The 26434-nt window shown below is 47.4% G+C and overlaps 1 protein-coding gene across 7 annotated transcripts in view; it reads right to left on the bottom strand.

Moving 5' to 3' along the window:
- LOC138246211 (myosin-10-like) overlaps positions 1-26434 on the bottom strand; it is a 491460-nt gene that overhangs the window by 301062 nt on the left and 163964 nt on the right. For 2 of the 7 annotated variants that reach the window (XM_069200592.1, XM_069200593.1), the window contains exon 1: positions 14309-14337. The exons of 3 other annotated variants lie outside the window; for them this stretch is intronic. In XM_069200592.1, the coding sequence (XP_069056693.1) occupies positions 14309-14322 (14 nt within the window). In that variant the 5' untranslated portion in view covers positions 14323-14337. Of the gene's footprint in view, positions 1-14308; positions 14338-15022; positions 15142-26434 lie in introns of those variants that run through there. 2 more of the 7 variants (XM_069200594.1, XM_069200597.1) reach the window with 2 other exon arrangements.

Raw genomic sequence — 26434 nt, 5'->3', positions numbered from 1 at the left:
TAAATTTCACACAATTCCATTTAGCAATCAGAGATTGGGAATTAACATGGGAGCTCAAGGTTGTGAGCACCCACCCCCCACACCTCTTTTTCTTGGCTGCCGCTTGACGAGTCAACCCGGAACTTTCAAGAATGGTGTTGAGGTGGATGAACTATTTTTTGGAAAGATTTGTCACATGGCTCCGAAGTTATTAGCAAAATAAAAATGCTCTTCCTATAAACTCTGACCTTACTATAACTACACAGTGGCAACCTTCACTATGTAATAAATATGTATATACAGGGAGTGCAGAATTATTAGGCAAATGAGTATTTTGACCACATCATCCTCTTTATGCATGTTGTCTTACTCCAAGCTGTATAGGCTCGAAAGCCTACTACCAATTAAGCATATTAGGTGATGTGCATCTCTGTAATGGGAAGGGGTGTGGTCTAATGACATCAACACCCTATATCAGGTGTGCATAATTATTAGGCAACTTCCTTTCCTTTGGCAAAATGGGTCAAAAGAAGGACTTGACAGGCTCAGAAAAGTCAAAAATAGTGAGATATCTTGCAGAGGGATGCAGCACTCTTAAAATTGCAAAGCTTCTGAAGCGTGATCATCGAACAATCAAGCGTTTCATTCAAAATAGTCAACAGGGTCGCAAGAAGCGTGTGGAAAAACCAAGGCGCAAAATAACTGCCCATGAACTGAGAAAAGTCAAGCGTGCAGCTGCCACGATGCCACTTGCCACCAGTTTGGCCATATTTCAGAGCTGCAACATCACTGGAGTGCCCAAAAGCACAAGGTGTGCAATACTCAGAGACATGGCCAAGGTAAGAAAGGCTGAAAGACGACCACCACTGAACAAGACACACAAGCTGAAACATCAAGACTGGGCCAAGAAATATCTCAAGACTGATTTTTCTAAGGTTTTATGGACTGATGAAATGAGAGTGAGTCTTGATGGGCCACATGGATGGGCCCGTGGCTGGATTGGTAAAGGGCAGAGAGCTCCAGTCCGACTCAGACGCCAGCAAGGTGGAGGTGGAGTACTGGTTTGGGCTGGTATCATCAAAGATGAGCTTGTGGGGCCTTTTCGGGTTGAGGATGGAGTCAAGCTCAACTCCCAGTCCTACTGCCAGTTCCTGGAAGACACCTTCTTCAAGCAGTGGTACAGGAAGAAGTCTGCATCCTTCAAGAAAAACATGATTTTCATGCAGGACAATGCTCCATCACACGCGTCCAAGTACTCCACAGCGTGGCTGGCAAGAAAGGGTATAAAAGAAGGAAATCTAATGACATGGCCTCCTTGTTCACCTGATCTGAACCCCATTGAGAACCTGTGGTCCATCATCAAATGTGAGATTTACAAGGAGGGAAAACAGTACACCTCTCTGAACAGTGTCTGGGAGGCTGTGGTTGCTGCTGCACGCAATGTTGATGGTGAACAGATCAAAACACTGACAGAATCCATGGATGGCAGGCTTTTGAGTGTCCTTGCAAAGAAAGGTGGCTATATTGGTCACTGATTTGTTTTTGTTTTGTTTTTGAATGTCAGAAATGTATATTTGTGAATGTTGAGATGTTATATTGGTTTCACTGGTAATGAAAAATAATTGAAATGGGTATATATTTTTTTGTTGTTAAGTTGCCTAATAATTATGCACAGTGATAGTCACCTGCACACACAGATATCCCCCTAACATAGCTAAAACTAAAAACAAACTAAAAACTACTTCCAAAAATATTCAGTTTTGATATTAATGAGTTTTTTGGGTTCATTGAGAACATGGTTGTTGTTCAATAATAAAATTAATCCTCAAAAATACAACTTGCCTAATAATTCTGCACTCCCTGTATGTATATATATATATTATATATATATACATACATACACACACACACACACACGCACGCGCCCCCCTTCCCCTCCCTCACCAATAAATAAATACATTTGCAAACTATTTACATTTCAAACCGTTGCTGGAGCAGTAACAACACAGGTGTGATCATTCACCATGGCATCCAGTGTAGAATTAGGAAGGAGGTCCGAGAATGGAGGAAGTTCGAAATGGAAATTATCCAATGGAATGCCAAACAGTATTGTTTTTTTCTGAGATATATCTTAGTTTGTGCTGAGCTTTGACTAGATACACAAGAAGGAATTTATACCTTGAACTGTGACGTAATATCTTGGGACACTGGAACTGGCCAATACAGTGGTGCAATGGACAGATGACTGGTTGAGACCCGTCAAGTAGCACTGGGTTGAAACGTCAACATTCCTTTCCTGGTTATTTCTAATATTCAACTGATGGGGAGATATTTGTCTCACTGATTTTCAACCTTGAGTTTTGTACAGTGTTTTATGTTTTTGGATTTGTACGTTCACTTGTTATGAGCACTGAGTCATCTGCACTATTTTTCCGCTGCAGCCTTGTCTGGATCAGATCTGAGACATTGAGAGAAGGGGCGGTGCAGTCATTTTCATCCTATTGATTCGTTATTTGTTATGATTTGTGATCCAAGTTGGATAAACAGGCGATTGACCTCATTACCTAAGAGGTACACAATATGTAATTACTTCAATGACTCCCACAGGACAATAGTGTTCTGGAGTATGAATATTCTAGCCCCCGGGGGCATATAGGGTTTCCTTGTTTTACTTACTTACACATGGATTCCCCCACCTGCTAAAACTGAGTATGTTAAGTGCTACACAGAAAAAATCTAGGCAGGGATGCTGTCTAGAAGAGGATGCTAGACGAGTTCACTCCCTCTTAAGCATCTAATACGCCTTTATTTCCCATCTACTAAGAATCTCAAAGAGTCATTGCTCAAAGCCAACCGTTCACTACCCACCACAGAGGAACAACCACAAGAAACAAGTCTGTCTAAAGCTATGCAGCATGCCAGAAGAAATGCAATGAAAGTGACATTTAACCCCTTTCACGGAGTTGACCACTTCCCAAAAGCTAATTAAGGCTTCATACACAGGACATTGGATCTGGGCATGTGGCCCAATGCGAAATGTTAATCATGTCAATAGTAGTGACACAAGGGGGATCTTAAGGTGGTACCTGCCCGAAATCTGCTGGACCCGACACTGCACCATAGGCAGAGCCTTCCAGGAAACCACAGCACCGAAACACAGCCCAGAGTTCTACACCTTTTAAGGCCTGGCCGGCGCTCCACTCTGGCAACCCAATACCCAGTGGCCGAGAAGGCCATGACGCCAGGAGCTGAAGTAAGAGCACAGAGCCTGTTCCCCATTGCGCTTCTTGTGTCAGCACTGTCCCCACATAGAAAACACATGCATCACAGAGAAGGAACCACAAGAGACTCCCAGAGAGGAGGGCCAGAGGTGGAGGTCACAGAGTTGAATAACCCAGGAGCGAGGCCCTCACCAGAAGACTGAACGGGGCCAGGTGCGTGGACAGACACAAGCCAGGTACAGAAGTTACCCGTTGCAGGCCAGGAGCAGAACTGATTACATGCAGGGGGCACAAGACACGATAAAATCAAGACCCACAGCGACATGGCTCATCAAGGTGCATTGAAACGTTCCCATTCCACTGGATACAGGGCCACTCACCATAGACAGTCCTGTTAAAAACTGGAACTCCTACCGCAAGTCACACCATCGATATACTCTCTACGAGTCAACTCCCTTACAGGAGAGGCCTCAGACCGCACATCTGTGCTCAAAACTTCCAACAAATATGGCAACACACAGGTCCCTGACAGATTACATGCTTAAAGGCATGCTGACCAAGGCCTCTTCCAAAAAGCCCAACCAAACATGCATCCCCACCCCGACAGACTGAGCAACTCACAACTCAAGGCTCTGATCACAGGGAGACACATGCCCCCATCACTCACTTCTATATGGGGACAGTGTTTGGCAAACTCAGGGAGGATACACAAGACAACATTCCTATAGAAATCATGGAACATGAGAGAGATGTCAGATACAGCAACCACCGGATGGCCACCTCCGTAAACAGCAGCAATGCTAAAGAGAAGGAACTTGATCACTACAGACGTGAGCTGTTGGAATTCGGACAACACAATGCGGGCTTGCTAATCCACTGGGAGAACTTTAAAAATAGATTGTGCTGTTCAAATATTAGGGCATCCCTCCCATGGCGGTCTCTGGTGAGCTGGAGGGCTTCGGTGTCTACCTCTTCCGACATATACTCCAAGATTGGGATGGGGAAAGTTATTGTTCTTGATCACACACAAGTCATGCCCGGCCGGCCAACACATCACATGCAAAATAAGATATTCTAACTTGTATCCACCACTTTTGGCAGAAGGAAGCTATCATGGCAGTGGTATCCGACCAAGGCCCCATCTTTCTTGAAGATAGGGAAGTGTGGCTGTACCAGGACTTGTCCCCTATCACTCTCCAGCGATGCTGTTTGCTTAAGGTAGCCACCACCTTTCTACATGAGAATGGGACTATATACAAATGGGGCTACCCATTCCACATGATCTTGGGTGGAATAATGAAAAGCATATGATCCGCACCATGGACGAAGCCCAATCTATACTGGGACTGGGAGATCTTCTGAGGACTCAAGACCGCACAACTGACCCCGCACAAGAGCTAACTGGCAAGCAGGAGTGACGCACCTTCAGGCGTAAAGCACCTAAACCATCAGAAGACTAAAGTCACCAAGAACACTTGGCACTACTTCATCAACTCCAGCACCATAATGTCGCTCAGGGACACAATTCTAACTAGTCACCCAACTACATTCTCCCAAGGTCACAAGAACATTCCTCATTACACAGGATCTCCATGGACCCACTGATAATGGAACTATCACTATAAGCCAGCTGTGGTCACAGTCGCACACTAACCTGTCGCAATGACGGGATAAACAGGGGGCCCACTGTCCCTTTTTACCCACTCTGCTACTAAGCCCACTGCCACGATCCCCATAAACGCAGTACCCATGGCTACCATGGAAGGAGCGGTTGAGTTTTGTATTCTACCCCCAATCAGCTCCCACCCACACACAAGGTGTAACTCCTCCATTAGCATTATACCTTGAGGTCTATAAGCTAGACGATATGCCCTAGGATGCCGAACCCTTTTCCACCCGACATTATCACACTGTCCACTCAACACATGGTTAAGATAGTGAGCCTTAATGTCCACGTTTTTAACGACCCTGCAAAACGTCTTGTGCGCCTGTTCCTGCTCAGAGACTCTGACTTGGATATGTCTCTCCTAGAAGAAACGCAACTCATGAAGAAGAACTGGAGACAGATGAGATCCTGCTGGATTGACAGACAATAGTTTTCTTCAGAGCCCAGTAAGAGGGCGGGAGGTGGCAATTCTGCTGGTAACTAAATTCCAAGGAATCCAACAAATGCGTCTGCGACAAACTCTTAACAATAAATGGAAGCCAAAGAGGTGATCCACCAATATCCAGAAATTGCAGGCTTTAATCTCACAGTTCCACAGTATGATCTGCTCCAAATAGAGGGCCAGTTTCCCTTCCTGTGGCCAATCCACTGGGTGCCACATCTCGGGCTCACAATCTGCCCATCCCAGAAAAGAACGGTGGAATTCAACTACAGAGAACTCACTACCACAGCTCACTCAGACCTACAAACTTGTAAGGGAGGTGGACTCACATGCGTAGGCAGAATAGCTGCAGTGAAAATTACCCTCCTTCTCAAGATATTATACGTCATACAGAACGTCCTACTACAACCACCACCAATACATAGCTGGAAATCACATCTGGAAATTCCCATGACTTCCTAAAAAAAAAAAAAAGAAAACACACAGCCTCACAGTGGTATACATTTCACCTATTACACAGACCACAGTGGAAACATGGGATCGAGTCATGATTTCCACAAACACTTTCCCCTTTACACCCATCATCAGAAACCCTGCATTCCCTCCCACCATAACAGGTAACACATATCACCCCTGGCATGAAGCGAACTGTAAAAGACTCGGTGACCTTTCAAACACAGGTCTCATGGACTTCTCTCAAATACAGACCAGGAACGGCATCCCCGCCAGGGAAATCTGGCACTACGCTAACATCAAGCATTGGGTCACCCACCCTCTGACTCGCCATTTGGCCAGCAGACCCATTACAAAATTCGAGAAAAGGTTAATCAATTGAATCTGTGATAAGGGCCTACTCTCCAAAATATATACATTCCTAAACAAAGCAGCTGATGCCAAGTCATCACGTCTAGATGGGACACCGATACCACACCTGATCATCTCGACTAGATTCACAAACTATGAGGCAGTGTAGAAATAGAGAAACTCACAGCTTCCGTAGATAATAAATTGCTGCAATTTAATAAAATGTGGGGTCTGTTTCCCATCACAACACTTGCGCAAACTCTCCTGTCCGAAATGTCTCCAAATCCCCCAATTTACATAAGAGGAGAACACAAGATATCATCATAGTAAGTAAAAAAACAGACTTGAAGCTGGTGCCTTGGGTGACCAACTTCTGCAGAATTCAACAATAGATGAAGAGGGTACTGTTCTGGTGGAGACCAATCTTCCTTCACCTCCTCCCCCAACACTACCTGATTTGGACTATTTACAGGGTAACCCATCACCCTACAACTCTCTGCTACTGACCCCCCTATGTCCCTCTCCTATTCCTCTTCTCCCACCCACATTATCCTCTAGCCCATGGTAGTACCTCACCGGCCACTAGATGTAGGGGAGTGTGTATGTTATTGGATAAAAGAATAACATTGATTTAAACCACAAAAGGATGTTTGTAGGAACAATGTGGCCCACTTCCTCCAGGAATAAATATTTACCTTTAGCTCATACGGATAAGCAACAATGATGAAGGTGTCATAAATCTGGCTGATGGTGGCAAGCTACTGAGGTGATGGGTCAGTTTTCCCATCACCTCAACAGGGTGAGTGGAATTGATGAACTGGCGAATTGAAGAATTTGAGTAAAACTTGCAAATTACAATGTGGAAAAAGTTTACTGGAACTCTTAAGTTTAACACAGCAAGTTATAACTCTGTCCTCGTAAGATACAAAAACCAAACAAAGTCTAATGCTTGGTAACCATTGGCACAAGTCCAGTTGGCTGGGGACTGTCTCAGGGAACCAGTTCTGTTGGATTTTTCAGCGATGGAAGCCAGAACAAATAAGTAGCGCTGGTCGGACATTTTGTCCCACCACATTCTGAATTCCTAATTTTCAATATCTAATGCTTCCCAGGAATGGACATCAGCAGTCAGGTGGGAGTCCCTGGCTTTGCCGGGTCACTCCCAGGTTCCCATCTGCTCCTCTGTAAGTGCATCTTCCAGCACATTAGCTTCTAGAACAAAATCTAAATTCTAGAAGTGTTTGTAAACCTGCACTAGAGCCAGATATTACTAAAAGGCACTCTGCTCTTGAGAGGCCTGTACTTTGGCCTTGTGAAAGTCAATGGTTATAAAGTAGGGTCCGCGGTTGATACTGTCTAGCAACATCAAAGGACCCCTTGTGCAACGTGAAAAGAAAATCATACTTATCTTGTATAAGTAAGGTATATCAACATCATCATAAAAGTAAAAGCAACACTACTGCCTCTAGAGAAATCGGAGCACCAGACCCATTGTCCATCACTGGAGTCCATGTTAACCCCATCACATCTGCTGGTTTGCCTGCACTTCTGGGGCGATTCTCCTGGTTAACTGGAGCGTTTTATACTGGCTACCAGTGGCACAGAGGACACGAATACTAGTAAGCTTCAATTAGAACACAATTATCCCCTTCACTAGCAGTTTCCCAAGGAAATCAAGTGGCGCAGTGAAGGAGCCAGCTGAAAGTCAAACTACCTCATACAAGAAATTACATTAAATAAACTTGATGCCCAGTAGATACTAGCTATATATAAGAAAAGAATAAGTATTTACCTACATGTAGGAAAGGTAGGACTAAATAACAGAAGCAGAAGGCCCTCTCAACCGTACACCGTGAATTGCTATATTAAAATACCATCTGCGGCGGAAGACTACAAGGAAGTGAAGTCGACTGGGACTTCATTGTTTACTGGCCACCAGTCAGTGTGGTATAGGTGCGACACAGAATACCTCAATGCATCAAGTTTGCAATGTCTTCCTGTGGTGTAATTTCTCAGCGGTTCAGAGTGCAGGGAATATACCTCGAGGTGAACGTCTGGGCTTGGATTACTGGAAGTGGAGTTGTGGTCCACCCGCTGAAGTCAAATACCAGCAGCTTCCGAACCATAAAGGGTACAAACGTTCCTATGGTCAAGAATCATGTCACTGGACCGCAGCCAAGGGCACAGTAGACCGAGGTTTTGAGTGAGAAGGAATAACTGTACGCTGCTGGGGCGATAGCTGGTGTATCAGAGGCACTACAATCACGCTCCAGCAATTAGTTTTGTAAGGGATGCTTCCTGGGTGGAGTAAATACAAGAACAGTAAGGAAAGTCATTGAATCAAGAGCCCACAACTGAGACAATCCAAAAAGCCCAACCATTCAGAATCAAGGGGCTCACCTAAAGCCCACTCCAAGTATATGTTAAGGATTGGCAGTGTTAGGTCTGCCGACAGGCGGTTAAAGCTAGGTGTGGTCGAGAACTAAAAAAAATCTACTATTCACATAGCACCCCCATTCCCTAATTCTCAAATAATTCTTTGAGATGCAAATGCACACAGTGCCATAGGGAATTAACTCTTTAAAGAGTTGCATCATACACATGCAGTCACTCACTAACACTCCTCATCACCCAGAAATCATGAAACTTCACTGGGTGTTCTGTCACCTCTCTGACTGGCAACACATTTTTCAAATGTACAGCTCCAGATCTCAGTAGCCACCCGTGGACCATCTCAAGGGTCCCTTCTTTTCCATCTTTTACCTGGAATCGGTTTTCAAGATTTGCTTTAAATCTTTCAGGGTCTTGTTGCAAACAAAAGAATTCAGTGTTATTAGTATAGTGGCATCTCCAGAGCAAACACCACCCAAAAACGAAGAATGCCTAACCCTCATTTCAGCCACAACTGCCTACATCTTAAACTGAACTTACCCAAAACAAAATTAATTTTAATTGCTAAACACCCCAGGCCAACTCAAACCAGTATACCTCAATGAAAGAAGAACCATCTGACATGGCTAACTTAACAAACAGCCATGACACTGCCGGACTAAAAACTGAAAAAAATATAAGAAAAAAAATAAAGCAGACCGGTCTTGTCACTATACACTAAATATGTAGACAGCATCCCCCGCTCAGACGTGGACATCACCCCCGTCAAACAGGTGTGCTATACAGACATGAGCTTTTAGCTCAAGGACAGGTATATGACGTCTATAAGGTTACTCCTACCTCCATCATCCGTCTTGTCCTCCCATCCCTTCTAATTGTACATGACACTGATTCGCCCCTTCCTTCACTCTAACCTGACTCATGCCAATACTTCTGTGCCGATACATACATTCCAAGTTTGAAAGTACAGATGTAGAGGAGCAATGCTGGAACGCACACATCGAAAGTGACATCTACTCATGCACTACTGGTTAAGGGCCGAATGTTTCCGATACCAGCTTTTAGACTCGCTCATTTTACACTTCTACAAGTACTCTAAAAAGACAGCGCAAATCACTTACCCAGCAACATGTTTATTAAAGTTACAAAGTGCCAAGTACCCTGAACCAGGAGGCAATGTTTACACTATCCGTATTTTTGATGTGGTGGAACACATTTGTCAAATTAATTTGTCAAATTAACAATGATTCTTTCCAAAAAAATCTGCAGATTGTGGTAACTTTACTGTCGATACTTAGCTTGCCTGATTTCATTAAACGTTCATATAGGTTTTTAGGCCAGGTCAGAAGTGCTTGCCCGTTTTTGGATAACTTCTTGACGCGATGGCTGCTTCCTGTGAAAGTGGTAAACTGGGACACAACTAGTTCAGAGCTGAGAAGCGCTGGTGCAGCTCAAATGTAAGATTAAATGCAGAGGATGAAAACAGCTTACCTCGTTACAACGGAACAGATCAGGGAAATGCTCCGTCAAATACCTAGAGGTAATGTCAGCGTTTATTTCTGACAAGGTTCATACAATATTCATTGGTCTTCTGGGTTAGGACAATGGAACTCGGCACGTGGGGGGGGGGGCTCGCTCATTCCACTGGGGGGGGGGCTCGCTCATTCCACTGGGGGGGGGGCTCGCTCATTCCACTGGGGAGGGGCTCGCTCATTCCACTGGGGAGGGGCTCGCTCATTCCACTGGAGGGGGGGGAGGTATGAGTATCTGAGCACTCGTCCTAGAGGTGGGCTGCCTCGGGTGAGAGTAAGGTCTTACAGACAGCTGTATGACTGAAAATGAGGTAAGGCTTTTTGCAGTGTGAGTCCCGGGTCAAGGTAATCGTAGATATAGTAACTTCAGGGCGTGCAGTACATTATATGGCTGTGTTATGAGATGAATATACTACACATTGCATCTCATGGCTCTATGGAGAGCTTTACAAAAGCACCGTCATCCGTGGCTCCCTGTTATCAAGGCACCTTGGTTTTGGTCATGGTACTCGAGCTGTATAATCAACACAAACAAGAGCCAAGGAGTCCAGATATATACCATGTAACTAAACATATGATACTGCGAAGGAACAATAACTGGTTTTTGAGAGGATATTAAAATTGGGGAGATTTAAATGTAGCCGTGCTCACCTTAGTACGGCTTGCTGTAATTTTATTTCAAATATACATAATAATATGTATATTTTGTATTTATTTACATATGCAAATTATTTCCATTCAAGCTTTGCGAGTCTTTTTCACAAGTGTACACGCCATGCTTTGGCAATTTGTACTTACTTTAGAGAAATTAAGGGCAGTGGTGTCTAGGTTACAAACATGAATGGAAAAATTATATTCATTTTACAACTATTTCAGCAAACAGTTCCTATTCCTATGAAGTTCCAAGTCTATGAATGTGATGTACTAAAGGACTGCTGAAAAGTCTGAGAGATCCTTTTGCTGTTCCGCGCGACTGATGCAGACACGCATGTCTCCACACAGTACGGAAATCTTTAGTTACACCCATCTGTGGGTGAAAGCTCAGCTATCTAGCTGTGTGGCAACTGGCAGGTAATAAGATAACTGATTGCACCAACATGGATTTACGTGGATGGGGAGAGGGTGGGTGTGACGATCTAAACCGTTGATATTGTAAAGACGTATCTTTGGGGAGATGTGGATTAGAGGCCCCAGAGGGCTACTGTTTTGTGCTCTGCAACCATACTGGTACAAATTGTGGGGTCCTGGCATATAACTTTAGATACTCAAGCTCCAGTTACATTACTGCCAAATGATAAGTGCCTAAAAATGAGAAATATGAAGGTATACATACTAGACTACAGGTTAACAAACTAGACTTCTCCATTGAATTCTATGGTTGGTCTGGTAAGGCAAATCTTAGCGGTGCACCATGGAGCAGTTCCACAGTCTGGCCTCTGACCCTTGATCACCAGTGATTAAACACCTAGACAACAGGGCCATTGTTAGCTGCTATCAGTAACTGGCATGCATGCAAGGCCGGCAACACTGTGTGCGAGATCCATAAACCATCCCCAACGGCAGACTGTGCCCACCTGGACAGGCGGTGTCAGAGCTACAAACTCACCTTCGGTCATAACTCTCCCCCCCCCCACCCCCACCCCCGATGGAGGGGGGTTATCTGCTGCACTCTCGCGGAGCTAATTCCAGAAGAGATGAGCTAACACAGGAGGGCTAGCTTGGAGGAATCAGGAAGACGTGGCCCACACCCTGTGAAGGCAACATCTCCTGTGGACTTTAAACCCTGTGTTAGCTTGTAGGAATACTGCAATGTCTCTGTTCTGTTAGCAGGGGCGGCTGTAAGGTGTATTCCGGATTGGAGCGGGCCTGCTACACGGTCAGGTTAATGTGACGCCTGCAGGGCTTGTGGGACGTACTTGTGAGAGTTTCAAATAAAGAATGTTTTACTACAACGTTGCATCTGTCTCGTTTGGGCCTGATCGTCACCTCAACACTGGTGACATCCTGTGCACTCACATCAGCTGAATGCAGCCAACCTTGTATCATGTATCCAGTGGCTGAAGTACCGGAAAGGAACCTGGTACGGAAATGAACCAGGCGCCGGTGCACTGACAGACTTGAAATGTCCCCGCATAATCAGGGGGCGGATGAGAGGGGTATTCTAAGGTAATGGAGTGTTTACACAAGGGTCAGTGTCTTTCGTTTCCAGGCAGAGAGGGCCATAATACCCCTGTGGGGTGCGAATGGCGGCGTCATGTAAGGTCCAGTTTGCCCCAGCTGGGGGGAGAAGTTTGCATCCACCAGCATGCGTAGTAAAAGCAGCGGCGGACTTCAGCACCAGGTCATTGAGAGCTCGGTGTCCGTACAGCAGGTGCGCAGACCTCTTCTAACCAGCGTTATTCGCTCCCTCCCTCTACCTGAGAGTCTCCTCACTCACCTCCGCCGGAGTCAAGTCCGGGCCTGTGCACCGAACTGCAGGTGCAGCTATTGTTAAGAGACGTGAGAACAGCCCCTCTCTGCTAAGGCCCTCCACATGCCTGGGCGGCTTCCGTACCCCTGCGGAGGGTGGGAAACGGCGGCGGATAAACACTTTATTTCAACTTTTCAGGCAGCAGAGGCCGTCTTGCGTAAAAGTTACATCGGCGCTGGCGGGTGGCTGGGGCCCTTGAAGGAGTGCGAGGCTGGGACGGGATCAGTCACATCTCGGGCTCAGCCTCCTCGGCAGCGCTGCTCAGCGGGAAGTCTCCAAAGGCACATGTCGGGCTGGTCGGGCAGGCTCGCCTGGTGTGAGCACCCACTGCATTCTTCAAAGTAGTACACCAGGCCAGGATCTCCTCCCTGCCTTTAACGTCAACTTTCAAATCAGCTCAGACCACAATTACAGCCCACTGTACTAGGCATCGCTGCCACCAGAAGGCGATGCCTTTGATGACAAATAATACCAATTTAAAAAAAAAACTCAAGCTTAGTAACAGACTGACCCCGTGTCAACACTTTCATAACATTTTAAGCTCTAAAACCAGTTATTCTCTTTCCACATCACCAAATAAGTTTTACAATCCAGCTAAATTCGCCCATACTGTTTTCAGACCACAGAACTAAGATAATATACATCTTCACCCTCATTTTACAAAACGTTTTTGGAGCACAGCTTAGGTGGTTATTTACTGCCTGTTATCGATGAGTTCCCATCATACACTTCCAACATTAACTGCAATTTATAGAGTTAACAAATATTTATGAGCACATATTTTGTTTTACAATAACAATACAGTAAATGCATGACTTGTAGCAAACATATGATGCAAACGACGGTCCAAGAATAAAAGCCACTCGGAAAAAGTATTAGCAGTGGCGATTCACCCAAAACCTCCTGTCCCGTATTTTTAACAAACATTTTCAGACGTCGTGTTGTACAGTGGGTTTATCAGTTATGGTGGCACTCCATTGCAATTTAATACGTTGGTTTTATTAATATGTAATCAAGAATCTAAACCTACTGAGCGCCTAGTGCACCTCAATGAGCTCACGCCAAGGAGTTCCTACAGGAACCCACTTAGTTCCAGAAGACATCTACCAGACACACATTTTGTACTGACATTTAAAGCACCTCTTGAAGGCCAGCATGCAGCTCCTGCAGATACCAAAACAGGGCATGCTGACACCCAGCACGCATCCAACAAACCTCCCGCACACCACAATAACCTACAGCTACATACCCAGCACCTTCCCGTCTCAAGCTATGCATCCCGCCGCTCTTCTCACTCCCCTGTACCACATCACCCCGTCCGCCTCTCACCAACCAATACCATCTGTGGTTCTACTTCACCCAGGCTCTCTACTGCCCCCGTCTTTAATGTCCTCTTCCCTTCTGTTATCTTAACAATATTTTCACCTAAGATCCATTCCACGTACCGGGCCTTTCGTGACCGTAGATTATTTTCTTTTTCCTTTAGTTTTCCTCTTTTTAATGAGTACGTTGGTCTATTCTCCTTTCTCCTATTCTCTATTTTGTTATCTCTTATGGTTTTCGCTCGGCCCGTTTCTCAACCGAAACAATTTCTTTTAGTCTTTTGTTACTGTGCCACTTTCATTTATGTTTCTCAGACTCCCTTAACTTTCCCTGTCCAGATTGTCTTTTCTCTCATGCAGAACGTTGTGTCCATATTTGCTTTCTCCCTTCATCTCTGGTAACATCTGTCACCCTTTCTCTAATCCCAGCTCTCTGTTTTCCTCACCATGTCCCCAGATCTGCAGTTCTTCACGTATTTACCTCTCACAACGCATCTCTATATTTTCTCCCGTGTGAAACGTAGTCTCTCTCTACAGCACCTCCTCCGAAGTAATCTTCCCCTTGTCCCTTTCTTTGGCAGCTTCTGTTCGGGTCTGAACATCTCTGCCTCCCCCCGGTCCCTTCCTGCGGTATCTAGGTGCCTGATAGCTTCTGTCTGCCTTCTATTGCTTTTGTCACCTTTCTGCCGGCCCTTCTTGAATTATCCTCTTCCCTGTTCTCTCCATTACTTCCACTGCCTGGTCCTCTGTGCCCAGGCTCAGTCCGTAGGTGGGGGCCACAGGTAGGGTGCGCTGCAGGGGTCTGTGTCCCTGACCTCTGGGTGCCCGAGGTCCGGTTCACCCAGATCTGGCTGTGGTCACAGCATGGGTTCGCTTCACCTGAACCTACTGCAGTAATGCACCCTAAAACAAGGGTCTGCAGAAGCATGGCCCCGTCCTCCTGCCCTGGCAGCCTGGGGGGGCCGGGGGGCACCCCCTGCTCTCCAGGTCCACCAGGCGGAAGATCGCTGGAGTTTAACCCCAGCAGTGACGCCGGGGCGGCCCGTGCCAGCTCCGCCCGCAGGCTCTGTTGACGACACACAGCAACCAAACAACCGCAGGGACTTCGCGGAACGCGCCCCTCGCCCCCCAGCTGCCCCGGGACGGAGCCCACCTTCCGCCCTCTCCTCACAAGTACAGCCCGGGGGCCCCGTACCTGCGCTGCCGGCGGTGGGGTCGGGGGCGCCGGGCTCCTCGCGGGGTTCAGGGGCTGCTTCCAGGGAGCTCACCTGCAGGGCCGGCTCCGTGCGACAAGTGCAGGCGGCTCTCCTGTCAGCGCAGGGGGTGGGGCGGAGGCCGCGCACGCCCCGGCGGGGAGGGGCCGCCTAGGCCGCGCAGGGTGACCCGGGCTGCGAGGGGAGGACGCCCACTCCCGGGCGCACGTGCGCGGGCCCTGAGCCGCGCGCAATTGTCTGGTTTCAGAAAGGAGACTTGGGGAACATTCTTCTCATTGTTGAGATGGTTTCTGGGCGTGCCTACCCCCCTCTTCCACTCAGTGAGCAAGGAAGGGATGGGCCGGCGATTACCTTTATTTCGCATGGTGTGTGTGGGCAGAGGAAACACTTGTCAGGATGATTTCGACAGGGTGAGTGCTCAGGTGCGACTAGAGGCGAAATGGGGCACGTTGGCACACAGTGAAGAGAGGATGAGATGGGTGCCTCGCCATAGCCATACCCACTAAAGGCCACTTCAAGGCCCGCCCAGTTTACATTCTAGTAAATAAGATGCAGGAATAGCAAAGGGCCCAGTATTGCACAGTTAATGATAGCAGTAGCGTTGGCTATGGACTTAAAAGGTTCGCTCACCCCAAGCGAAAGAGTGGCTGGAGCACAAGAAACGATTTGCTAAATGTCAAATACTATTGGAGCGAGGGCCATGTTTGGAGATGGTGAGCGGTCCACTTAGGGCTACATTTAGACACTGTGTCTAATTTCCCTCTTTGATTATTTAGGCCTATTATGTTGCACCAGCATGTTTAATTGCAACAGCTTAAGAGTGTTTGGATAGATCCTAAGCATACAGAAAAAAAATCACAAAAGTAATTTAAGAATTCATGAAATATAGGCAGTGGAACATGAGCATAGTGAGTCTTGGCGAGTTAGAGATTTTACAGAAATCTGTTCCTTGGCTGGCCACCTCTTTAAAAAATGATCTTTTACACACTTGACCTTCAGATTTTTTTCATGGCCTCTTCTGAAGATGAAACAGATACTGAGAAGGGTTTCGCTCCTCCTGAATGCAGGCACTCTCCAAGTGGGTTACTCCCAGGTGTCATAGCTTGGCAGGAACCATATTAGCTCTAGGAAAGCATCCTAGATGGCCGGACTGACTAATAGGAACATCCGGCAGTACCAAGAGGGTTAGTCTAACAGGGCAGGGTAGCAATCCAACATTTATAGAGTGTGGCAATTCACCTGTGAGGGTCTCTAGGTGCTGGAGACTTATGCTGCTGCATGGAGGAATGATCATTCAAACATCCTGGTCTTTAGTTCTCTTCTGAATAGCTGGAGTGATTGTGTAGTCCTTAGGTGGGGGGGGGGGGGGGGGGGGGGGGGAGGAGGGAGTTTATTCCAAGCCTTGGCTGCCAGGTGCGAGAAGGAGCATCCTTCGCTGTTGGCACAACAGATCTGTGGGATGTCTGCAAGAGACAGGGAAGCTGATCAGAGGTGTCTGGTCGGTTGGTGGAAGGTCAGGCGTTTGTTGATGTATGCTGGTCCTTTGTTGTGCTAGGCCTTGTAGGTGTGGATCAGCATCTTGAACTGAGATCTCTTCTGAATCTGGAGCCAGTGTAGTTTTTTGAGATGAGGTGTGATGTAGGTCCTTCTGTGGATGTCAATAGTTTTGCATCTGAGTTCTGTATTGTCTGTAGTATCTTCTGGAAGCGTGCTGTGATTCCTACATAGAGCGTGTTTCCGCAGCGAGGCATAAGGTGATCCTGGGTACCTTGAGTCCGGTGGGTAGCACTCTGTTTTTGTTTTTCATCCTGCCAAGGGGACCACAACTTTAAAGGTTATTTAGGTACCCCTTAGACAGTTTTAACACACTTTTTGCCTCTCACATTCTCACTACTCTACACAACACACATTCTTACACACTAGATCATCATATCGGCATAACTAAAAAGATTTTTGAAAAAGTGCCCTTTTACAGGGCCCATCGGGCAATATAGCACCGACCAGACAAGGAGCTTGCCCTATGATGAAGCATGACACCCATTTGGGTGTGCAAGGGCTCCATTTCATAAGTACAACGACTCCCTTACAGTTCTGTTCAATTCAAACTAAAATCTTTCATTTCTTCTATAGGAACAGCACCTGCTTGTTTGAAGAAGGTTAACTTTCCAGGGTGACATGGCAGTTTAAAACTGCATATACAGGCTCTATAGTGGCAGGCCTGAGATGTTCAGAGGGCTACTAAAGTGGGTGGCACAATCAGTGACGCAGGCCCACCAGTAGCATTTAATTTACAGGCCCTGGGCACATGTAGTGCACTTTACTAGGGACTTAAAAGTAAAACAAATAGGTCTCTTGTGGATAAGCCAAGGTTATGTTTAAAGCAGAGAGCTCATGCACCTTAGCACTGGTTTGCATTGGTAAAGTGCCCACAGTCCATAACAGCAAAAACAAGGTTAGCAAAACAGGTCAGAAGGCAAAAAAGTTAGGGGGAACCACACCAAGGATGCTGTGCCATGTCTAACATGTGCCCCCCCCCCCAGATGAAAGTGGAGAGAGCTACCCAACCTCTTGGGAGTTCTCTTTGCTTTGGCGGAAGAACATGGTGAGACCATCAGCATTGGCGTGGTCTGTTCCAGGAGGGTGCTCCACTGTAAAGTCCATTCCCTGCAGGGAGATGGGCCACCTCAATAGTTTGGGATTTTCATCCATCATCTACATTAACCATCTGAGGGGCCTGTGATCTGTCTAAAACCAGAAGTGGGTACCACACAGGTATGGTTTCAGCTTCTTCAAAGCCAAGACCACAGCAAAGGCTTCCCTTTCTATTGCGCTCCACCTCTGTTCTCTGGGAAGGAGCCTCCTACTGATGAAAGCTATTGACTGATGCAGGCTCTCTTCATTTAGATGTGAGAACACAGCCCACATGCCATGCTCTGAGGCATATGTCTGCACAATGAATTCTTGGTTAGAAGTCTGGTGCCTTGAGCATGGGTACTGTGCACATGGCCTCCTTCAGGGTGTCAAAAGGTTTCTGGCATGCCTCTATCCAGATCACCTGATGTGGTTGCTTCCTGGAAGTCAGCTCTGTCAAGGGGGCAACAATGTGGCCATATCCCTTGACAAATCTCCTGTAATAGCTAGTGAGGCCTGAAAAGGCTCTCAGCTCTGCCTGGGTCTTGGGGGGGCGAAAGGGGGGAGGGATTTCCAAGCCAGAATGGTTTCAATTTTGGCCTGAAGGGGCTGCGCCTTTTCGTTTACCACTTGGTGATCCAAGTAGACCATTGAACCCTGCCACAGCTGGCACAAGCAAAACTTCACAAGCAGGATACGTGGCAAAGACCAGCCTTTGCCCTCTTTAAGGCAGAAGCAGCATCTCTAGGCCGACCAGGCAAAGCACATACAGCAAGGGGGCAGTACTCCTGCACCAGCTCTTCTCCTCTGCAGAGGTTCCTCTTGATCCAGAAGTGTTCTAAAAGTCTGGGATTTTGGGTACACTTCCTATACCCAGTTCTGCCTTTGAAGTAGGCAAACTTTAAAGGAAATACTCTGTTGTTGACAAGATCCTGCCTTGCCCAGGCCTGGCCCAGACACACACCTGGGAGTTGGAGACTGCATTGTGCGAGGACCGGCTCAGCCTTTTCAGGTGTGTCAGCTCCTCCCTCTCCATTGTAGCCCAGGAGGCTCATCAGGATATGCATGCTACACCCCAGCTCCCTTTGTATCACTGTCTAGAACAAATTCACAACAGCGCAATTGTCAGTCTGGCCCAGACGTGGAATACACAAAGCAGGCAGAGGCACAGAATCATTTATGCAAGAAAATGCAGACTTTCTAAAAGTGGCATTTTCAAACTGACAGTCTAAAAACCAACTTTACCAAAAAGTGTAATTTTAAATTGTGAGTTCAGAGACCCCAAACTCCAGAACTCTATCTGCTCCCAATGGGAAACTGCACTTAAGATATTTAAAGGCAGTCCCCATGTTAACCTTTGTGAGAGACAGGCCTTGCAATAGTGAAATCCGAATTTTGCAGTATTTCACTGCACCCTGCCCATGGGGCTACCTAGGGCCTAACTTAGGTGTGCCTTACATGTACTAAAAGGGAAGGTTTGGGCCTGGCAAGTGGGTACACTTGCCAGGTTGAATTGCCAGTGAAGACTGCACACACTGACACCACAGTGGCAGGTCCGAGACATGTTTACAGGGCTACTCATGTGGTTGGCACAATAAGTGCTGCAGGCCCACTAGTAGTATTTGATTTATAGGCCCTAGGCGCACGCAGTGCACTTTATTAGGGACTTATCAGTAAATCAAATATTCCAATCACGGCTAAACCAATCACCAGTGCAATATACATAGGGAGCACTTGCACTTTAGCACTGATCTGCAGTGGTAAAGGGCGCAGAAACAATAAACCAGCACAAATAGGCCTGAAAAAATAGGAGGAAGAAGACAAAAGGTTTGGGTATAACCCTGCAAAAAGGGCCATTTCCACCATCCACTCTCCCCTCTGCAGAGCCTGAAGTACTTCCCTGAGGTGGCACAGGTGGTCCTCCCAGCTAGAACTGACGACCCCAGTGTCTTCTATGTAGGCAGCACTGAAGCTCTCCAGTCCAGCTAGAACCTGGTTGACCAACCTCTGGAAGATGGCAGGGGTGTTCTTCAACCCAAAGGGCATCACTCAGAACTGGAAGTGCCCTCTGGGGATATAGATTGCAGACCTCTCTTTGGCCCCCTCGGTCAAGGCAATCTGCCAATACCCAGACGTCAAGTCAAATATGCGGAGGAACTTGGCAGCTCCAAGCTGATCTATGAACTCATCAGCTCGGGGATAGGGTGCGTGTCAGTATTGGTGACCGCATTGAGCCCGCAGTAGACTATGTAGAACCTATGTTCAGCTGCAACACCTGGGGGAGCAGTATTTGGAACCAATACCACTGTGTTGGACCAAAGGCTGTTTGAGGGCTCAATAACCCTTAACACCAGCATCATGAAGACTACCTCCTTAATGCTGGCCCTCACTTTGTCAGACAGCCTGTACATTTTGTTTTTCCACAGATGTGCTGTCCCCAGTATCAATATCATGGGTACACCATGTAGTAAGACCTGGAGTAAGTGAGAATAAAGAGACAAACTGCTCCAGCAATAGCGCATTCTATCTGTTGGTCTAGGGCCAGTGTAGGAGAAATGCTGACACCCTCCTCTGACTCATCATGCTCCTTGGAAAATAGGTCGGTGAGAGGTTCATGCTCTGCTTCCACCCCATCATCAGTAACCGGGAGCATGGTAAGCTCAGACCTCTCGGACTTGAGGCAACTGACATGCAGGAGCCTCAAAGGGTTCCTGGGAGTCTTGTGGTCCACCAGGTAGGTGACACCACTCTTGCGCTCCTTTACCTCTCATAATGCCCAGACCAGCAGTCTTGCAGAGCCTGGGGCTCCACTGGTTCTATCATCCACACTTTTTGGCAAGGCCGAAACTCAACCAGAGTGGCATTCTGGTCATACTAGTGTTTCATGTCCTTCTGGCTGGCTTCCAGATTCTCCTGGGCGAGTTTCAAGAAGTGCACTGTATGGTTGCGGAGGACCAGCATGAAGCTGACCACATCCTGGAGGGCTCTCCCGACAGCTTGCTCCCAGCCCTCCTTTACCAAACTGAGAGGTCCTCTCACAGGATGCACATATAGCAGTTCAAAAGGGCTAAAACCAACCCCTTCCGCTATACTTCCCTGTAGGCAAACAAAAGGCATGGCAGGAGGGCGTTCCACTTCTGCCTCATGGGCTCTGGTAGGCCCATAATCATTTCTTTGAGGATCCTGTTGAACCTTTCTACAAGCCTGTTGATTTGGGGTGATAAGGAGTGGAGAACTTGTAGGGGACCCCATACCCCTTCTAAATCGCCTTCATGTGGCCTGACATGAAGTTGGTAGCCCGGTCAGATACCACCACCTAGGGAAAACCCACACAGATAAAGGTCTCCATCGGTGGCCTGGCCCCTGCGGGAGCAGTCACAGTCTTTAGAGAGAAAGCCTCCAGGTACCGGATGGCATGGTCGGGCAAGACAGGAACAAATCTGTTGCCCATGGCTGTAGCTGGGTCGAGAGGCCCTATGATATCAATGCCCACCCTTTAAAAGGTGGCACAAACAACAGGAAATCATTGTAGGGGGGCCTTGCACTTCCCCCCTGTCTTGCCACTCTCCTGGCAGGTCTTACAGAACACATCTGGGGCCCTCCTCATGAGGTCAGTAAAAGTGGGTGATACGCCTGTCAAGGTCTTGTCCTGCCCCAAATGCCTTAAAAGGGAACATCACGAGCCAGCCCCAGTAGGAAGGCCTCGTAGCAATGGATGACCACCAACATGTGTGTTGCACCAGGCTCAGGAACCTTAGACTCACTATACAGTTGACCATTCTCCCAGTAAATCAAGTGTTTGCCTTAGCAAGCTACCTGGGATCAGAGAGGTTACTGTCAAGAAGATGTTGGTGTGCTCTTTTGCAATCAAGCTATACAGCTCCTGATAATCCTTCACCCAGCCATCCAGTGCCTTGCAAAAGGAATCTATGCAATTCACCCAGATCTGTTGTGAAAGCTTCTGGCTGTCCCTAAACTTCTGCTTGTTTTTTGTGGTCAAACCAAACTTCCTGATCAGGGCTTCTTTCTTGGGGGGATACCTCATCCTATCACCCACATCTAGGACCAGTGTGGTGTCCCACCCCTCACTAGGGATGTGCCTCCACAGACTATCCCCCAGTCCAAATTAATTCTCCTCTTCAGGGCCAGTTTCTTTGCCTCTTTCTCCAGCTCCAGCTCCAGCATGGCAAGCTCTATCCTGAGCCTCCTTTTCTCTCTCCTGTCTTCCAGTTCCTCTGGGCTCAGGTCCCTAGAAGACACACTGCCCAGGAAGCCGTTATCAATTCAAGGGCCACATCATCCCCCTCAACTGCAGGAGGACCACAGAGTTGGTACCCACATTCCTCTCCTTCACTGTCAAATCTCATTCTCTGCTGCTGTAGCCAATGACTTGTGGACTCCTTCCCAGGCTCTCAGTGCCTTTTGTAACTCCACCTTTCTAGTGGGCCCTTTGTTGGAAGTCCCCCCACTTTGTAAAACTCCGAGCTGGGCCAGGGTGTAGCATTCCATCTTGGTCAGCTCAAACTCCATTGTTGCAGGTGAGGCCACAATCACAGTTGGACACGTAGGGTAAGAATAAATTTAGAAAAAAAACAAAAAGCCATTCAGGGAGAATAAAAAATTTGAATTTGTCCTAGATGTGAATGGTAATGTACACCAAATTACTTTAAGGCACTGCACAACACAAGTCCTACCCTCATTGCTGATCACCACTGTTAGAAATTTGGTTTCTGGTTGGCAGAGGTATGCTGTCCAAGCAGCAACCACAATCTGAGTCAGGGTGAGTGAATACACACCATAAATTAATCTGTGCTTACCCTCTGGTACCTTCGCATAGAGCAGTCAGGCTTAACTTAAGAGGCAATGTGTAAGGTATTTATGCAACTCTTCACACAGTAAAACAGTCAATACACCACACAAAAAGACACCACACCTGATTAGAATCAGAAAGCTTATTTTCACAAGTAAAATAAGACCAAAACGACAACTATCCGATAAGTAGAAGTCGAGATGTGAATTTTTAAGATTAAAATGCAATATAGTGCTTAAAAGCATAAAGCACCAACTGGGGCTATCTGGTCATGCTAGACCGAGTGAAATCCAAACGTTCAGGCTGACCACGATGGAGCGCGGCTCGGACACAGTCTCAGACAAGTCTTACTGAGGTTTTACCTTCTCAGAGTTGAACCAAAAGTCCTGTTTGCAGGGAAGAAGTTTGTAAGGAGAGAATCACTGACAGTGGTCTGCAGGTGCAAAGAGTCGGTCGGACATCACATATGGGCGAACTGGACCCGCATGTTCAAGAGCGGCATAGTTTGCTGTGCGCAGAGACAAACTTGTGGCGGGCCATGCTGATTCTCCATGCAAGCGGCAATTTGCAAGCAGGTCTGTTTGCGGTGGCAAACAGACCAAAAGCTTAATTTCAGAATCCACAAAACCATTTTCAATGGCCCAGGACTGGAGAGGCTCCTCTTGGAAGACAGGAGCTGGTTGAAGACAGGTCCAGGAGCTGTAGCAGATGTGTTTGAGGTCTTTTGTGTCCCGAGTCTTCAGAAGAACAGGAGGCAAGCCAGCAACCCCTCAGTATTAAGAGCTATGTGAAAAATGCTAGACATATATAGAAATACATTGACCTAAACCAGGGCCACGTGTCAGAGGAGAGGCTACTTTACTATCTTGCAACCTACTGAATACTAGGATTTTGCAGTTCAATTCAGAAGGTCGAGCAATGAAGGGCAGGCTATGACAGCCAGCCATTTCATTGGAGTGCCATCCTAGAACAGATGCCTACAAAGGAATTGGATCCGATTGGATACCTGTAGGAAAGTACCATCTTGCCTGGCATGCTACCCCCATTTTTACTTGTGTGTCAGTTTGTTTTTGCCTGTGTCACTGGAATCCTGCTAGCCAGGACCCCAGTGCTCATAGTTTGTGGCCTATATGTGTTCCCTGTGTGGTGCCTAACTGTGTCCCTGAGACTCTGCTAACCAGAATCTCAGTGCTTATGCTCTCTCTGCTTTTAAAATTGTCACTGCAGGCTAGTGACCATTTTTACCAATTCTGATTGGCACACTGGAACACCCTTATAATTCCCTAGTATATGGTACCTAGGTACCCAGGGTATTGGGGTACCAAGAGATCCCTATGGACTGCAGCATTTCTTTTGCCACCCATAGGGAGCTCAGACAATTCTTACACAGGACTGCCACTGCAGCCTGAGTGAAATAACGTCCACGTTATTTCACAGCCATTTTACACTGCACTTAAGTAACTTATAAGTCACTATGGGGGTTATTCTAACTTTGGAGGAGGTGTTAATCCGTCCCAAAAGTGACGGAAAAGTGACGGATTTACCACCAGCCGTATTACGAGTCCATTATATCCTATGGAACTCGTAATACGGCTTGTGGTATATCCGTCACTTTACCGTCACTTTTGGGACGGATTAACACTTCTCCAAAGTTAGAATAACCCCCTATATGTCTAACCCTCACTTAGTGAAGGTTAGGTGCAAAGTTACTAAGTGTGAGAGCACCCTGGCACTAGCCAAGGTGCCCCCACATCGTTCAGGGCAATTTCCCCCGACTTTGTGAGTGCAGGGACACCATTACTCATGTGCACTACATATAGGTCAATACCTACATGTAGCTTCACAATGGTAACTCCGAATATGGCCATGTAACATGTCTAAGATCATGGAATTGTCCCCCCATGCCAAACCTTGTATTGGGGTGCCAATCTCACGCATCCCCGGGGCTCCAGCATGGACCCCGGGTACTGCCAAACTAGCTCTCTGGGGTTTTCACTGCAGCTACCGCTGCTGCCAACCCACAGACCGGCTTCTGCCCTCCTGGGGTGTGGGCAGCCCAGTCCCAGGAAGGCAGAACAAAGGATTTCCTCAGAGAGGGTGTTACACCCTCTCCCTTTGGAAATAGGTGTTAAGGGCCTGAGAGGAGTAGCCTCTCCTGGCCTCTGGGAATGTTTTGAAGGGCACAGATGGTGCCCTCCTTGCATAAGCTAGTCCACACCGGTTCAGGGATCCCCCAGCCCCTGCTCTGGCACGAAACTGGACAAAGGAAAGGGGAGTGACCACTCCCCTGTCCATCACCACCCCAAGGGTGGTGCCCAGAGCTCCTCCAGTGTGTCCCAGACCTCTGCCATCTTGAATGCAAAGGTGTGATGACACAATTGAGGCCTCTGAGTGGCCAGTGCCAGCAGGTGACGTCAGAGACCCCTCCTGATAGATGCTTACCTTGTTAGGTGGCCAATCCTCCTCTGGGGGCTATTTAGGGTCTCTCCTGTGGGTTTCTCTTCAGATAACGAATGCAAGAGCTCATCAGAGTTCCTTTGCATCTCCCTCTTCAACTTCTGCCAAGGATCGACCGCTGACTGCTCCAGGATGCCTGCAAAACTGCAACAAAGTAGCAAGAAGACTATCAGCGACATTGTAGCGCCTAATCCTGCTGGCTTTCTCGACTGTTTCCTGGTGGTGCATGCTCTAGGGGCTGTCTGCCTTCACCCTGCACTGGAAGCCAAGAAGAAATCTCCTGTGGGTCGACAGAATCTTCCCCCTGCTAACGCAGGCACCAAACTTCTGCATCACCGGTCCTCCGGGACACAGGAGCTGGATCCAAGTGACCCCGACAGTCAAGTGGTCCTTCTGTCCAAATTTGGTGGAGGTAAGTCCTTGCCTCCCCACACCAGATAGTAATCCTGTGTACTGCGTGATCTGCAGCTGCTAGGGCTTCTGTGCACTTTTGCAAGGAATCCTTTGTGCACAGCATAGCCCAGGTCCCCAGCACTCCGTCCTGCATTGCTCAACTCACTGAGTTGACAACTAGCTTCGTGGGACCCTCTTTTGTAGTGTTGAGACAACCGCTGTGCTCAGATTACTTGAATGCCTGTTCAAGTGCTTCTGCGGGTGCTGCCTGCTTCTGCGTGGGCTCTCTGTGCTGCTGAGCGCCCCCTCTGTCTCCTCCTCCAAGGCGCGACCTTCTGGTCCTTCCTGGGCCCGGGCAGCACCCATTTTCTTCAACCGCAACTCTTGCAGCTAGCAAGGCTTATTTGCAGTCTTTCTCTGTGGAAACAACTCTGCATACTCCAGCACGCCATGGGACATCTTCTGTGCAAAGAAGAAGTTCCTGGTACCTTCCGTTGTTGCAGAATCTTTGGCTTCTTCCACCCGGAGGCAGCCCTTTTGCACTTTCATCTGGGGTTTGGTGGGCTCCTGACCCCCCCGGACACTTGCGCGACTCTTGGACTTGGTCCCCTTCCTTTACAGGTCCTCAAGTCCAGGAATCCGTCTTCAGTGCTTTGCAGTCAGTTGTTGCCTTTGCAGAATCTCCTATCACGACTTTAGTGTGTTTCTGGGGAAAGTAGGGTAACTTTACTCCTACTTTTCAGGGACTTGGGGTGGGGTATCTTGGACACCCTTAGTGTTTTCTTACACTCCCAGCGACCCTCTACACACTACACTAGGCCTGGGGTCCATTTGTGGTTCGCATTCCACTTTTAGAGTATATGGTTTGTGTTGCCTCTAGGCCTATTGCATCCTACTGTATTCTACAGTGTTTGCACTACTTTTCTAACTGTTTACTTACCTGATTTTGATTTGTGTGTATATTTTGTGTATTTTACTTACCTCCCATCCCATAAATTGAGAGAACATACCTTACTACCTTGTCGATTTCCAATCACTTTGAGTCTTGGCCAAACCTAACAAGGCAAATTTAGTGAAATTGTATTTGACTAAACGGACACAA

The sequence above is a fragment of the Pleurodeles waltl genome, chromosome 7 (genome assembly GCF_031143425.1).
Source record: "Pleurodeles waltl isolate 20211129_DDA chromosome 7, aPleWal1.hap1.20221129, whole genome shotgun sequence".
Classification (NCBI taxonomy): domain Eukaryota; kingdom Metazoa; phylum Chordata; class Amphibia; order Caudata; family Salamandridae; genus Pleurodeles; species Pleurodeles waltl.
Note: the sequence above shows the minus strand (reverse complement) of the source record. Positions and strands in the feature narration are given on the sequence as shown.